General features: G+C 37.1%; 1 protein-coding gene across 1 annotated transcript; it reads right to left on the bottom strand.

Annotated features, from left to right (window-relative positions):
* Window positions 1-30: 30 nt before the first annotated feature.
* On the bottom strand, window positions 31-14,153 carry LOC145783250 (uncharacterized). The gene is made up of 4 exons (XM_082595068.1): window positions 13,993-14,153; window positions 8,032-8,150; window positions 4,032-4,171; window positions 31-1,525 (listed from the first exon to the last, which is right to left on the bottom strand). The coding sequence occupies exons 1-4, from the start codon at window positions 14,095-14,097 to the stop codon at window positions 1,398-1,400; spliced, it is 492 nt and encodes a 163-aa protein (XP_082451194.1). The 5' UTR covers window positions 14,098-14,153; the 3' UTR covers window positions 31-1,397.
* Between the last annotated feature and the right edge of the window lie 1,861 nt (window positions 14,154-16,014).

Genomic DNA, 16,014 nt, shown 5'->3' with positions numbered 1-16,014 from the left:
TGGTGTCGGAATCGTTAAAAAAAGGCTGACTCCGACTTGATGTAAAAAGATGAACAATAAAATCTTTCTTTGCAATCTTTTTCAATAATTTTTCTTGTTCTATGCACTGCGCTCATAAATTTTACCAGACAAAAAATCAAAAATGACAAAAACATATAAAAATCTGGCAACATTGAAGTTGGAGTCGGCCAGTTATAAATTCGGTAACGCCTAGAACATCACACAACTAAGGCGAAAGGGCCATGTCCATTGAGTCCTGTCTTTGTCATGAGTTACCAAGGGGGGTGGAGGGGGACTTGTATACCTGGGACTGGTATATAAGTTCCCCTCACCTCCCTTGGTAACTCATGACAAAGACAGGACTCAATTCAATTTTCGCTTTCGCCTTAGTTATGTGATGTTCTAGGTTTTTCCTATAAATTCGGTCGGAGAGAAGTCGGAGTTGTATAATTTTCATACGACTCCACAGCCTTGATTGGTCTTTTTGACGGCGAGTTTTATACGAAATCATAAACATATAGAACTGACCAACATCAAGGAATCTCATTTTTTTCAATTCAAGCGCATTGTTAATATCTGAAATTGAAAGAAACAAGTGTACGAGACTTCCATAGATTCCTTGTCAGAAAATGTAAATTTTACAAGAGTAAAACTAAAAATGATATTTTTGAACCTCACAATTCAACCCAGTGTTGTCAAACGGAGCCAAATGAACTTTCCCACAACTGCTCCAAAAATTGCACCAAAAATATGTTCTATTCATAACATGCCTCGAAAAATTGAAATACATTCTGGCATATAACGCCTAGGCAAAATCTAGCGCCACAAGGAGTACAGAATACGTATTTCACAAACTATTGTAGAGCAAATAAGAAAAAAAATTATGACATTTTTGAAAAAAGTATATACACCAAGTAGCCTATACACCAACATAGGTCTGACATTCCAGGCATCAACGAATTTTTTTGTTAGCTAGTGCATACAAGTCAAAAAAACTCTGCTTGAAATGTGTATTGTATGTAGCGTGTTACAGAGAGAATAACTATGTAAATATAGGCCTGTACAAATTCAATAATTCGAAAAAAGCCAAGTAGGCTATTTTTGGATTCAATTGCGACCTTAGTCGTTAAAGTTGACAGTCACAAAAGGTGTGTTAACTAGAGTTATTAAAGGTGTATCAAGTATCGGTTGAAGATGAGCATATAGAAGGATCTTGGAGCAGTAATTGTCTGCAGTAAAGAGTAGAACATTTTTCGAACAATACACGGTCAACGGCAGACCTAAGTCTATTCGGACTCGTGACCTTGTGTAGTAAAATTATTTAATCGTTTTGTTCAGCGAAGCTACTTGTATAGGCAAGTCTCTCAACCATCCAGTAACCTAACAGTTGCACGATCCTAATGATTTTCAATTGCAGCTCTTTTTTTCTCATTGCAAAGCAGGCCTAAATAATCATATGGTGCCACTCCGTGCTTCCAAGCCTTCACTTCTTCTAATTTATCCATTTCCTGTTCTTTGTCAATAGCTATAATGCAAACAAATTATTGTTGAAATGGAAATTTACCAGCAAAACGGCTAATAGGCTAAAAAATATTTCTTGTCTATTGTACGGATAAAGTATGCCGACTGCATAGCCGGGTGGTCAGAGTCATGGTGCGACAATCAAATGCGTTGGATCGATAGCGCTCAAGAACATGCGTCTGTAAAGCATGCCGAGATTATACTATCTGTTGTATCTGTTCTCTCATCTAAACGCTATAGAGAACGGCAGAAAGTCACAGCAATCACTTTGACAAGATTTCACTTTCTCAGACATCTGTTTTATTTACATGACTAAAGCTTTTTCAAAAAATTGGCGCCTGACTTTTTTCTCCAGACATGTAGCATTGCAGCTACTTCAATATCGGATTTCACAAAATCAACACTTAGGCTAAAACTAAACAGTATTAATGCACAAACCCAGGCACATAATCATTGCAATAAAACAAGATTATTTCCTTTTTATCACGAGCAATGCGCAATACCACTGCGGTAGTGGCTCGAGAGAGACTATTGTCGTGTAGTGGTGTTAGATATTCTCAGAACGTAGATTTGCTCGCACATGATGCATCATGTAGTTACCCAGACAGCCACTTTATCTGGTCCAGATCTGGTCAGATCCGTACCCGATCTGGTAAATAGCTAATAAGATAAAGTGGTTGTCTGGCTACCGCACAACTAATTGAGTCCGCGGCCAGGTGATTTTTCATAGTGGCCTGCTCTGGCCGCGAACAGTAATTGGGTTGCCAACACTTGGTATATAGCCTGCGCTTGCTTTTAACAAGGACATTTTACAGTTTTTTACTGATTTGGCTTAACGCAGGGGTCACCAACTGGCGGCCCGCCACGCTGTTATGTGTGGCCCGCGGAAGGTATCAGCGCACAAGTATAACCAAAAATACTTTTCTTGAGGAGTTAAACAGCATGAAGGCAAAAAATACTTTCTGGGAAGCATATTTTCGCTGTGCATACGATTCCACCAACCGACCAATCAGATTGTACTTCTAGGTAGGAGTCGTTTAAAGTTATTCCAATGCGATGTCCAGCCACACTGTCCCAATGGTTGATTAAAAGTTTGAAACGTCTGTTTTCGAATTTCTAAAATGTCTGTGAGCATAGGGTTGCTTATTTTAAGTTTGTAAATGTCATGTAAACACTAGTGTGCGTTTCACCGTTATTGGGTTTCACGAGCAGTGTTCCTTTGCAAGTTTTTGTTGGCAAAATAGGTCGGTGTGCCAACTCAATTTATATTAAATTGGAAAAATATTATATATAAATTTAAAGACTTTTTCTGGTATTACGAAAATATTTAGCTTAGTACTGCAAAATGTTGTTAATCAACAATTCTTGCCATGCTAATAAGCACCGCAAGTGACATTTGTCTAATAATCAAGGAAAGACGGTTTTATAGACTCTCACAAAAAGGATGAAAAACCAACTCATTGCTTTTTTAGAGGGAACACTGTTCATGAGTTACGATAGAAACGTTTTTTCGGTAATTTCCACAAGCGTTCGTTTCATGGTGCCTGGTTTTTTTCTCCCTGTTATTGGAGCCTATTTTTCGCTAATATGCAGGTCACTATTGTTGCCTATATTGCGATGTGTCAAACATTTCCTTGTTTACTGAAATTGTTAATTGCAAGATATCTTTTGTCAAGCGAAGTGATACCACCACTCTTGCTTGGCGATGAATATTCTGACGAAACCGCTCGCCTATATAGTGCGCAAAACAAGTGGCCTCGTTTATTAGGCAATGTTAAAGAAATCAAAAGTGTTGGTAAAGGAGTTTGTCCTGGCAGTAGCGTTGTTCGACTAATTTTGTTGCTGCGGTATTCTAAGATAAATATTAACAACATGTAACGCTGGATACTGGGTATGAAATGCGTTCATTTCTAGCATAAGAGTCAACCTACCTAAAATTTTATTAGTGCGGCCCGCCACAGCTCTCCTTAGTGCCAAAGTTGCCCGCCGCATGCAAAATAGGTTGGTGACCCCTGGCTTAACGTATTGACATCAATTTTCCGCTCATAGTCGGGATGTTCAGCTTTGTAGCTAAATCAAAAAAAAGTTGTAAGCTAAAGAAATCGGTCATTGATTTTCGATGTTTAACCGATTGTTAAATTCACGCTGGCCTACAAGAGTTTGAGTTTGTTGAACAAGCTACAGTAGCCTATGTGTAGCTAAAAAGACTAAACTAGCTTACTTTAATCACCCATCACAAAATCGGAGAAAACTGAGAACAAGTTTCATTGACACACTTCTTGGAAGACGATTAGATGAGCGATGTATTTACATACAAATGTAAAACACGGGTCATGTATGAATCATAGGCCAAGATTATTTTGACACCTTATTCTCCATATGCTTTAGTGGGCAATATAACTTATACACCCCAAAAATGGGTGGGCTACTAAATCCCACTACGAAAACAGTTGACAAGCCCGTGTGGCAGCATGCGACAAGACTCAGATAGCCTATCAAAGATTTCTTACCTGCGCGGTTGGGTAGAGGGACGTGCACTTCCGTTGTGACGTGGTTCATCAATTCCGGATTGTGACGTACAATGTCTTGCAGATATGTCGGTAAATTATCTTTGACCGTCGGGATGAGGTCAGGAAATCTTTGTGTTTTCCTACAAGGAAAATTGTTCAAGTGGCTGATTCTCCACTTCGTAGCCTACCAGTAGATTAAGCTACTCAAATTTGAACTTGATACAGATTGCGGAATTTCCTGCAAAAGGAGCATTGATTCCAAGGAGTCAAGCTGTAAACTGACAACAATAAATAAAAAAATTCAAAAAACTATGACACCTGAAGATATGCTATCCTTTGTGGTGCAATAAAAACTTTTAGACAATGCACCAAACGCTTTAATGCGAAGCTTTTCAAAGCTGAAATTCATCAAAACAGTTGTACACTCTACAATAGACGTCCACAGACGTTGAAGTAAAAAATAATTGATTTTCTGTCTGGATGATGGCTTAGAGCAGCTGCGATGAGCGCTGTTGAGATAACAAGTCGGGCCGGTACCAAACGTAATTCCGGACCTTCTCTGAAACAAGCAAGGCATCTCTAAAAAGTTTTTTCCCGAGGAAAAGTTGTGTGTTCGTATTATAAGGAACATTCATAACATTTCTCGTGTCTTTTGACAAGTTTCTTGGTTCGGTAATTAAAGTAATCTCGGGCCATGACTTTAAAGTACTTACTGAACTACCCATGTCAACCCTGGCGGTTACAATATACATCGAGCCTGACTATGCTTTCGCCCTCAACATGGCGGAATTGGTAACGAAACTTGCAAATAAAAAAAAAAAATGAAATTTGCCTTAATCTGTACAAGTGTATTAAGTATAAGTGTACCAGCATTAAGTTTTTACGATCATTTAATTTTGAACTGCCATATACTTATTACTGTAAAATAATTTAACAAACAACAACTTGAGTTACAGAAACCGAAAAAATTAATAACTTTTATCGTTCACTTATCACAGTGATATGTTCTTGAGCAATGGGGCCGGAAATTGAAGTTTGCCTAGGGTGTGAAGCAGGAGCGCCGGAACGGTTTTTGACTGGGGGGGGCAGGATTATGAAAAAGGGCAGTTTTGTTGCTGAAACGCCAATTTTTTCTAAAGTTTTAAGATAAGGTATAGCGACAATGCTCATCCATCAGCTCATCATCGAGTAATGATACAAGTGTCCGGTATACAAAGAACAATGGCACGGAAGGACATCATGCTGTGTTGTAATCATGTAGGCTAACCAACTGTGATACAGAATTTTGTGTCGTGCATGTTATTTTGAGGCAGAAATGAAAGATTATGATTAGGCTAAAAGCGAATAGCTGAAATTGTTAAATCGTATTGCAAAATGTGCAGTAGCTTACATGACCTTGAAAGGGCACCATTGCCCCCCATCCACAGAAAAATGGAGGGCAGGGGAGCATCTGCCCCCCCTGCCCCCTCGCTTCCGGCGCCCCTGGTGTGAAGTAGCCTTACGCCCGCCCTAACTATACCGTCCTTATTTGCAAGATTTGTCGTTAAATTGAAGAACTACGCCTTTGAAAATATTACTGTCCTTGTTTCCAAGATTCATCAGCGTCCTTATTTTATCTTATTTTAGCATTACTGTAAGTGCTGTATTAAAAAATGAGGCTGGTAAACTGTTTGTTGCGTTGAGTAACAAGGCTTACAGTAAAAAGTATGGTAGTAAATGACCTGCAACATGTGCTCACGTGTCCTTATTTTTGAGTGCAAGGCGATGGTAGTCCTGCATATACCAATATCATTACATCTAAATCGAGCGCAAATGCTTTTCTATTAGGCTATGAGAGTTATTTGTCAAATGTTTGGAACGCCTGATCTTAAGCGGCTATTGCATTTGTGGTTTGTTGTTTGTCGTATCCAGGCTTACACCCGGTGGTTGAAGATTTAGATTAAGTGGACGGGAAGGCAAGGAAGCCAATCTTCGTGTCCGCCTTCAGGCATGCCTTTAAGTGTCATGCCACTGACACAGCTGCATGCTCTTGAGCGGTGTCGAACCGGCGCCCTTTCGATTGCCGTTCCACTGTTCTCACCACTCGGCTATGCAGCCGACGCATTTGTGGTCTATGCCAAAGAACAAAGCAAGCCTCAACCAATTTGATGCAAGCCAGTGGTAGACAACTCAGCCTGTATATTAAGTGAAGGTGTGGCCCTTGGTCTAATCCAGATACGTAAGGCTATATGTTTGGTTTTCAAATGAAAAAAGTTGCAAACCCATGATTTATGCCTTTAAATATTTTACATTTTGTCTATTAAAACTATTAGCCCCCTACTTACAATAATTGTTTTTGTGCCTTTACAATTTTCCGTCCAGTTCCGGTAATGTTGCTAATGGCACCTATAAAAATTCTCTTTATTTTGGAGATTTTCAGCCTATTCTGTGCTCTTTGGTAGGCTATTGCATCTTTGGTCTGTTACATGAACGGCTTTGCTTGATTTTATAGACCTATGCATGTTGAAATGACACTAAGTTATGAAAATGTGCGATGGGCCCAATATGCACACAGAACAGTTTCACTTTTTTCATTACTACCAGAATTGTAGATATATTTTTTCTATTATTGCATGTTTCAAACATGACACTTTAAAAGACTCTCTCTTGAGGGAGGTGTTATGAACATGCACGCTATTAGCAGTGCTGTATTCGTAGGGTATACGGCGGTATACGCAGTATACTCTTTGCTTTTTTGAGCAATTATAGTATACCATCTGGTTTTCCAAATAGAGTGCCTATGCTATCCTTAGGCTATTGATTCTTGACAACTACTAACTAACTACTTAACCCTTTGAAGACCAATGGTATACGGGTGTACATTTGTACAATGGTACATGGGTGCAGTGTTTTTTTAAGGTGTTTTAGGGGACCGAAACGGTCCCCCAAGTTTCTCCAGCGGTTTCCCAAAATTTGGACTTGCAACTACAGTAGAAAAGTAATGGTTGTTTCTCGCTATGTCTTAAGCAAATATGGCAAATTTTTGGTATTTAAATGAAACACTTGCGGTCTCTTAAAACTACTTAGCGGTCACCAAAACCAAACCTAAAAAAAAAACATGCATGGGTGTACCATGAACCCGTTCTGAGAGTTTTATCATTCAATCAATTCATTCAGAGCATTGTTAGCAGAATGCAAATGAGACTTTGCATTAATGCCGACACTGACAATGGTCAGCTACTGGTTGATATTGCTAACTTTGCAACCTGAAAAATGATAGAAGGAAATTTGCGTCATGGAGAAGCAGAGGTGAGAAGAATTCGTAGACGCTTTGACATTGATGAAATACAGTCAATCCAAGGGTTAAGAGACTTTAGTGAAAAAGTTGAAATTGTGCCCAATAATTGGAAGCCTCTCTTGACAGCAATTTCAACTTTCCTTGTTCTACAGCAGAATGTAAACGTGGTTTCAGTTTATTGAACGATATTATCACAGGTTCAAGAGCATCTTTGCTTATTGATAATTTGGGTTGTTCGATGTTTACTAAGCTTAATTGCAATGAACCACTTGTGGCTCAATTTACTGCTAAAAAATGTGTAAGATCCTGGCTGCCAAACCACCGATCAGCTAAGGATACTAAATCCCAAATTTGTAAAGAGGATAAAGATGTAGATTCCTCTCGGCAGGTTGTTTGGAATGTAGGCCTATTCATAAAAAATAAACAATTTTGTACCTCTCGTCCAATTTTGATGTTGATAATTTGTGTTATGGTAGAATAAAGATTAGTATTTTGCAAGTTGTGTATTTATCACTTCATCAAATCTGAGACGGTATACCTTGTGCTTTTTTTTGTGAATACAGCACTGGCTATTAGGGGAAGTGCATGCGTTGTTGTTGAAAAAAGTTTTCTCAAAACTAAAATAGAGTAGGGCCTACATTGACAAAGAATTACTAGACTTTTACTTAAAATAAGATCATCACGCTACAATGTGTTTTGATATTTACACATTTTTCTTTTTACCTTCTGCTTCTTTTTATTGCCGGGTCAAGCGCAAGTAAGTGCTGTTGAGAAAGCAAAAAAGTTCCCACTTCAGCAAAAATCGACTTCCCATTGTATTTTGAGTCCACGAATCGAACACTCTAAAAGTAAACGGATTGTGTTGTTGTTTGTTTGTTTATGAACTTTATTGGAACAGGAAGTTGGAGTGCGATGCAAGTACAGTATAATTTTTTGGAAAATACATTGTAGTTAAATATCACTTTTAAGACAACTATTGACAGTACGGCCATTCTCTGTGAAATCATCCAGAAATTTTTAATTTTGTCACTCATAGTCACAGATCTTCATGAAATTTCGTATAATTGTAGAGCTCAGTTTTCTGAGCAAAATGGTGCTATTTAGAGAAAAATTGGGTCTGTATTTTTTAAGTTATGGCTCCTTGATAATGGGAAATTTTTGTGATCAGTCAAGCATAAAGTTTAAAAAAAATCGAAATATATTAAAATTATTACAACGGACGTAGTTTTTAAGTTGTCAGTGTGGAATTTGATCAACTTGTTGTTAATGCTTCGTAATTTGTATCTGCAACTTTCAAGCAACTTTGATCTCGTTCGTGTGATTTGCCAGACACTTTTCTATGTCTATGTTTACGTAATCACTCATCCGCGACGCAATTTTGGGCTATATTTAAAAATTTTCGAGTAAAGTATCATATGAAAGGTTGTAACATACTCTTTCCAATGGTAAAAAGAAAGTGTTTATGAATGAAAATGTTTATTTGAGTTTATCATACTAAAATAAGTAAAAACATAATCACAAGATTTTAAAAATATATCAGTCATGTTACTCAACGCAACAAGCAGTTTACCAGCCTCATTTTTGTAATTACAAATCGATTTCGCTAATATAGCATTCTCAGTATGATCTCGTCAAGTGTGAAATTATTTGACAATTATTTGACAAGACTTGACATAATCATACTGAAGATGCTATATTAGCGAAATGGATTTGTAATTACAAAAATGAGGCTGGTAAACTGCTTGTTGCGTTGAGTAACAAGATGGATTTAATGATAAGAGACAGTCAACCGCCTTAAGTGGATGGTTTACTGGTTGGTTCACAAAAAGCAGAAAAGTTTTATAAGTCAATTTTTAAAATGTATTCCTACTTTTTCAAGGCAGTTCTCACAAAAGCAAATGTCTAAAAACATCAAATTTAGTTGCACCATTGACCATCTGCAGAATTAACACTTGCAAACAATCAATACGGTACATGGGGCCAACAGTTTGGAACAAGCTTCCCCCCTACTATAAGAAATGAATGCAAAACTGTAAAAAGCTTTAAATCAAAAATGAACAAGCTAAATCTTCCTTGAAATAATCCTATCTAAGTATAACATACACCAAACTTACTAATATTTTTTTTTTGCCCAGAAATGATAGGCCAATGTGTGTAGATTTATTAGCAAAATAGTAAGGTTGTAAGTACTCCTACTGGCCTTCTGGTTCTTGTGTTTTTTTGTCCACAGAAGTTCTACAGAGTCTGCAGAAGTTTTTCCATCCTCTTCGACCAATCACTATCTTTCGATGAAGCGGTGGCCATGTGCTCCAACCAGTTGTTTTATATCAATATCTTGGACTGGATCGTCATGCTATTGTCTGATTGTTTATCTATTTTTCTAACATGGCGAATTGGATTTTTTTTTTTTTTTTTTTTGTTATGGTTTAACGTGTAAAACATACGGTAGCCTAACCCAAATTTATCATATTACTGTGACATGCCACTACTACATCCCAGCTGGCGATGCCTGTCGTTTTTGCATTAATTCAACGTTTGCTAACGTTAGATCAGTGTGGAGGTGACGAGTTTAGCTGACTGGGGTCTAAAATTATCGCTTTATCAACGCAACTTTTATCAAAGCACGCTTGATATCTTCAAGATATAACTTCCCTGGGTATAATTGAATTTCTGCAAGATGATGATGTTGTTTTTGCTAGTTTGTTTTATTTGTTTTTGTCATTGTTTTTCTGTCGTCAAGTTATAGCCTATCTATTTTGTGAGTCGTGCAAGGCCTATGGTGCGTTGCGCTTGAAATGGCTTTGCCCGTGGTAGGATTTCTTTGTGGGGTTTTCTTTGCCTGCCTTGCTCTTCTTTGCTATGAGCTAAACGCATCAAGACGTGTTCCCCTTACGACCATCAGCACTCTTGATAACGCACCATGGCCGATCTTCATAGCAACTGTCCATACAAATCTTAAATATATCAGCTAAAACTATGTGGGCTAATAAAGCTATAGCCTAAATATATGTTGTTTATTTGTTTGTTTTTTTTTTGTAACATTTTCTTTTTTTATTTTCCCTTTATATCTTAAATTTTTCTGAAGGTGTTGCGACCGTGCCAAATTTCTTTCAAATCAATAACTTACTTCGGTCTCAAGCACGTTTTAACGTTCGTGTTTTGTCGCTTCTACCCTTTTCTCGACCTTTGCTATGTTGACGTGTATTGTTTTGATATGATGGTCAGAAATAAAAACAACTGAACTGAACTGAACTATGTTTCTGTGGAAACAAAACAGTCTATAGAAACCAACCTCTTCAATCTTCTAAAACGTATGGCCACAAAAGGCGCAGCACGCAGGCGATTAAAGTAAAAAAAGTTTCCTTGCTTCAGTTGTACTACTGGGTCAAGATGAGGTCGCTCCAATGTGCGGGTCCAACTGTGGAAGGAGGAGCCGGCAGCCAGGCTGACACCGGCCAATATGGAGCTTTCTCCCACAGAAGACCTTCCTCCTAGCAGTGCCGGTCTTTGAGGTGTGCGAACCGTGCGATCGCACAATTTTTGTCATTTCTAATGGAAAAAAATTAATTCGATTCACAAGCAAGCACCGCTATCCTTGAAGTCAGTTGCGGCTTTAGGGTGAGGCAAGTACTGAGATTGTCGCGTCGGGCCACCTTTACAAGCTTACATGCTTTTAGGCCACCCATGACATTTCACCATGTGCCAAATAGTTAACATTGCAGTGTGACAACAGAATTTCATTTTGTGGCAATCGCGTTTAAATAGAATACATGTTACTTTCAATACAAAAACCATCGTTATTATGCCATATATGTAGTTTTAAAACTAAACATTTAAAGGGCCCGGATTTTTAAACGCCATGTATCAAATTACTTAATATTTTATAAATTCAGGAAACTTCACTCTTGTGAAAATTTAAATGCCTGTTACTTCCAGTATTAAACTATCATTATTATGCCCTATGCATGTAATTTTTAAAATCTACTATTGAGGGGCCCAGTTTTTTTCAAAACGCCATGTACCAAATGTGTAACATTGCTCAGTGACAACATAAACCAGAAATTTCAATCTTGTAGCAACTGTATTTAGACATATGTTACTTCCAGTACTGAAATGTCATTGTTATTCCATAGCTTCAAAAATAACATTTAAGGGGCCCGGATCTTTTCAAATTGTTTCAAGTTGATTACTCTGTAGTACCCAACCTAAACAATTTTTAAATCTTAATACACTTGTTATTGTACTTAGATACAGTTTGTGCAGTAGGCTACATTTTACACTTATTCATTGTTTGGATTTTTTTCACTGAATAGTAATATAATCCTGTGATTGATTGATGATATATCAATGTAATTTTTGTACCAGCAAAGGTTGTTGAGCTCAACAATAGAGTACCATTAGTGATTTATCCATTAGCTATACCTAATCATTGTAAAAGTGGAGCAAAGAAAAAAAAGATTTAAAATAAGAGTTGTTGAGCAATTATGCAAAGCATTCTTCAATTTCTAAGTTTTTAAAATATACTAGTTGCAGTAGTGAGTCTACTTCTTTGACAACATCTTAAATGATGTCACTACTGGTGGTAACAGATTAACTCTACTAAATTCTGAGGTCAGCTTTGCCTTATTCAAACTCCAGCTGCTTCCTATAATGTTAAATCAATAGCAGAAATGCTTGATTTTCTCTAAGTGTGATGTGCTTGCTAATTTTTACCCAAATGACCTGAACGCCAAGTCTTTGCTCGAAGAGCTAGTGTGCTTACAAAATGTAACTATTATTTTACTTATGAGATAACGGTATACATCTCAATGTGCTTTTTCCCTTGGATTGAGTAGCTGTATTTATTTTTCAATGTTTGTGTAACATGAGGTATTTCACCGCAAAGTATTAAGATGCATGGTTTACGTACTTGATGCATGATGTCTTCAATAATAACACCTTCACTCGTCTTCAAAATTTCCCCTTGTTGCCTGTTGTGGCTCAGTTTCATGATATACGAATCCATTTCTAGCCTGCTTGATTATGTTTTAACTTGCATTTGCAGGAATGAGGCAAACAATTTAAATAAATGCTACTCTGCCACTGTATTATATAGAAAATGACTCTGACAGAGAATATTGCCCATCTTCAGTTGCAGGGTTACTTTGAGTTTGACAGCCAACAGTTTTAGTAAAAACTTTTTCTAAAGTGAATCTGCTGGACATTTTGCAAGCATTTCAGACAACTTCAATCTACCTACTTCTGAATTCAGATAGATTCCGACAATTTAAGCATAATAAGGAGTCCTTGTTGCACAGGTACATTTGGTTGGGTTTGTTTCTTTTGCATTGTTATAGTTCATGCTTAAATATTCCCGTAAGACAATATGCACAGTTGCACACATTTCTTGGAAGTTGAGCATTGTGTTTTTGATGTATTTTCATTCATGCTTTCTATCCATACTTATGCAACCAAGTAAAAGTAAACCGATTTTCTTAAAACAAATCGGATCAGTAGCGTAGCCAAGTGGGGGTTTGGGGGTTACACCCCCCCCCCCCCCCCCTTTGGAACGCGTGTGATGTCACGATATTGAAACTGATGCTTTCAGTGTTTTGTGCTTTCTAATTTGCAAATCAACACTAACTTAGTATGGTATAGGACATAGGATCTATAATGCTCTACAACTGTTTAATATCCATAGTAGTCTGCAGCTAACTCGTGCAGTCCATGGAAACTCCGCAATATCCAGGGCTGTGAAAAATTGCACTGACCTTCACCTTTTGTAGGCCATATAGCTGATTTCAGTGATTCGTTATACACAACTTGAAAATATCAGAAATGAAATAAGTTCACTGTCTTAAAGCTTTTTGTCTGACACTCATCAAGATGTATGACGTCTATAACGTTACATTTTCTAAACTTTAGGTTAACTTGATCTTATCCTTGATCTTATCCTTTTGCAAGAACATGATCTTATCCTTTTGCTATGCCACTGGACAGCACCATTTTACAGTAATAGTCATACCTAAATTTTTGTGGAACATGCTCTCAGAATGCACCAAAATCAAAGTAATTTTTCAAAATTTTCTGGGGGGGGCCCTCCAGACCCCCCCGCCGCTGGGTGTCGCCTTCGGCGAACACGCCGTCAAAACCCCCTTTCCCCCTTCAAAATACCTATCTACGCTACTGAATTGGATCATTGTCATTGGAGCCCGCAAAACATATTCCGCACAGGGCCCGAAATACCCTAAGACCGGCACTGCTCCTAGAAAGCGTGAACCTTGTAAGTATTGGCGGTGCCTCAATCGCTTAAGAACTGGTATTGCAAGATGCAAGACGTTGATGCGAGATTGGGAGGTATTTCTTGGGAAGCACAAGTTGGTTTGGTTGGTTTGGTTTTGAATCTTTATGCTCGGACAGGAGCAAACGATGCAACATCTCCTCGAATGCCCTGTCCCAAAAGCAAAATGTTCTGCACAGGATTTAGTCGAGTTCAACGATAGAACGAAAGCTTGTGTGATGCTCTGGGCTACGACCGTGAGACACACGATAAAGAATGCAATAACTATTAAATAATACTAACGACTTTTCATAGACGCGATGCTTTTGGTATTTCTTCTAAATTATGTGTTAAATTTATAGTTAAATTGACGTATTACTCTCTCTAGTCATTTAATCATGGATAAATAATAATCTAAAGCTTACCCTACTTCTAGAGCGGTTCCATTTTCTTAGCAGAGGATCATTTAATTTTTCTGGAAAGTTGTCTTCTTCAACAGATGATGGGTCTGATAATTTACGTGTATTCATACTACTAGAAAATCAGAATACTCAGTTGTACAATAATTTTTCCTTGAAGAGATTTTTGATATTGTGACGTCACAATAGTTCCTTCTGTGACCACACAAAGCTCTATTGTTTGCTTGTGCGTATCGCTAAGTTACAAGTCATTCACTCACTCAGTTTGCGTTTAGTTCTAAAATATTGTGAAGTTACCACACCCTCTTTTGGAGGTCATGTCCTCTTTTTTAAGTAAAAAAAAGTCTTCGGGAAAACATATCAGTGCCTGAATATTTTCCTTTTTCGCATTTTAAATGCACTAAAATAGCCAATTGCATACTCATGTGGCTTGAAAACTATTTATCGATTGAAAGAAGAACTATAGAATCTGTTGATAAAAATTTGCAAGTGTTAAAATCGACTTACTGTACAATTGCAATTTGTTTCTTTATCAATCGTATGCTATAGAAGTATAGACTGTAGATTGTACCAAACAAACCAAAACAGAATTACAGTATTATATATAAAAAATGGGGTAAGCAATTTAACGTATTAGACCTATGTTGGCATTGGCTTGACGCTGAGGGAGGGTTCAATTGTGCACTAAAGGTGGCTTACCCTGGGTCCCTGGCTGAATTCTTAAACACTGCACCAATCCCCAGGTGAAATATATGTCACGTCGAGTATGTTGGAGAAATTTCAGACCGTTTCAGTCCCTCAAAACACCTTAAACGCACTGCGCATACCAAGTAATTATGTTTGTTTGTCAGCTTCGTGTGACACTTCTATTAACCTTTTTTTTTTAAGTTTGCTTGTTACTTTCTTTTAGCCAATGTAAAAAAGTAGTATAAAGTGGTCGGAATTTTTTGGTATAAAAACTTGTTTCCATACACTTCGGTACCACGCTAAATTGCCCAGTTGTCCAATGATTAAACAACGATACAAATGCTGCCAGATAAAAATATTTTTTTGAATCTATAAAGTAGGCAAGACTACAGTCCAAGACTTATATGTAGGCCTACAAATAAGATGTTATCAATTACAAACTTTTGTTTTCTTTCGTTACAAAACTTCAATTAAAACAGAACTTGTTTGGCCTGTTACATTTAGCCTAAATGCTCTTCATTAAACGTTGTAGCCATCAGTAACTTGTGGACTAAGTTTACAATACAATGTCACAATTTGAAACCTAATATTGTAAGTTGTTTGTACTCAATGTAGACCTTTCAAATTACATTGTCTTCATTGTTGGAAGGATGTTACCAAACCATGGCGCTATGTGAGCTCTGTTATAGCACGAGTAGACTGTTTTCTGTCTGGTTACTTATTTTCTGAGAAGCTAACAATTCAAATAAACATCATGAATGTTACGTTTACAAATCAAAATGCCAGTTTTAAAAATTTTCATGCATTTTATATTCAATTTTAATTGAAGTTATTATTTTATTAAATAAATTTAATTAATTAATTGATTAATATTATATATATATAATATAATTAATTGTTTAATTAAGTTATTATATTACAGGTAAGCTACATTATATTTTATGTATTTTATATGAATTCTTGATTTTTAAATTTATTTTAAAAATGCCATGCAATCGCATGAGAATTAAAATTGATTCATTATTATTTTGCAAAACACGAGAACAATCAAACAAGACTCAGACGGCAATGAAGATATGCTGTCGTCATTGCTGCAATAAAATTTTTTTAGAGTCAAACAATACAGATATAACAAATGCTTTGATGCTTTGAGAATTCTCACACTCTATTATCCGTGGCAAGCGACGATGGAAGATAAAATTTATAAACACGTTTGTAAGCTCTTCAATGCTTCAGGATAAGCTGATTGGTTTGGTAACCAGGCCACGATCAGGGGCCGTTGAGGGAACAAGTCAAACCCGGTACCAACTGTAATTCCGGGTTTTCTCATAAAACGTAAGG

This window comes from Aplidium turbinatum, chromosome 14, assembly GCF_918807975.1.
Source record: "Aplidium turbinatum chromosome 14, kaAplTurb1.1, whole genome shotgun sequence".
Classification (NCBI taxonomy): domain Eukaryota; kingdom Metazoa; phylum Chordata; class Ascidiacea; order Aplousobranchia; family Polyclinidae; genus Aplidium; species Aplidium turbinatum.
This window is presented reverse-complemented; position numbering and strand designations above follow the sequence as displayed.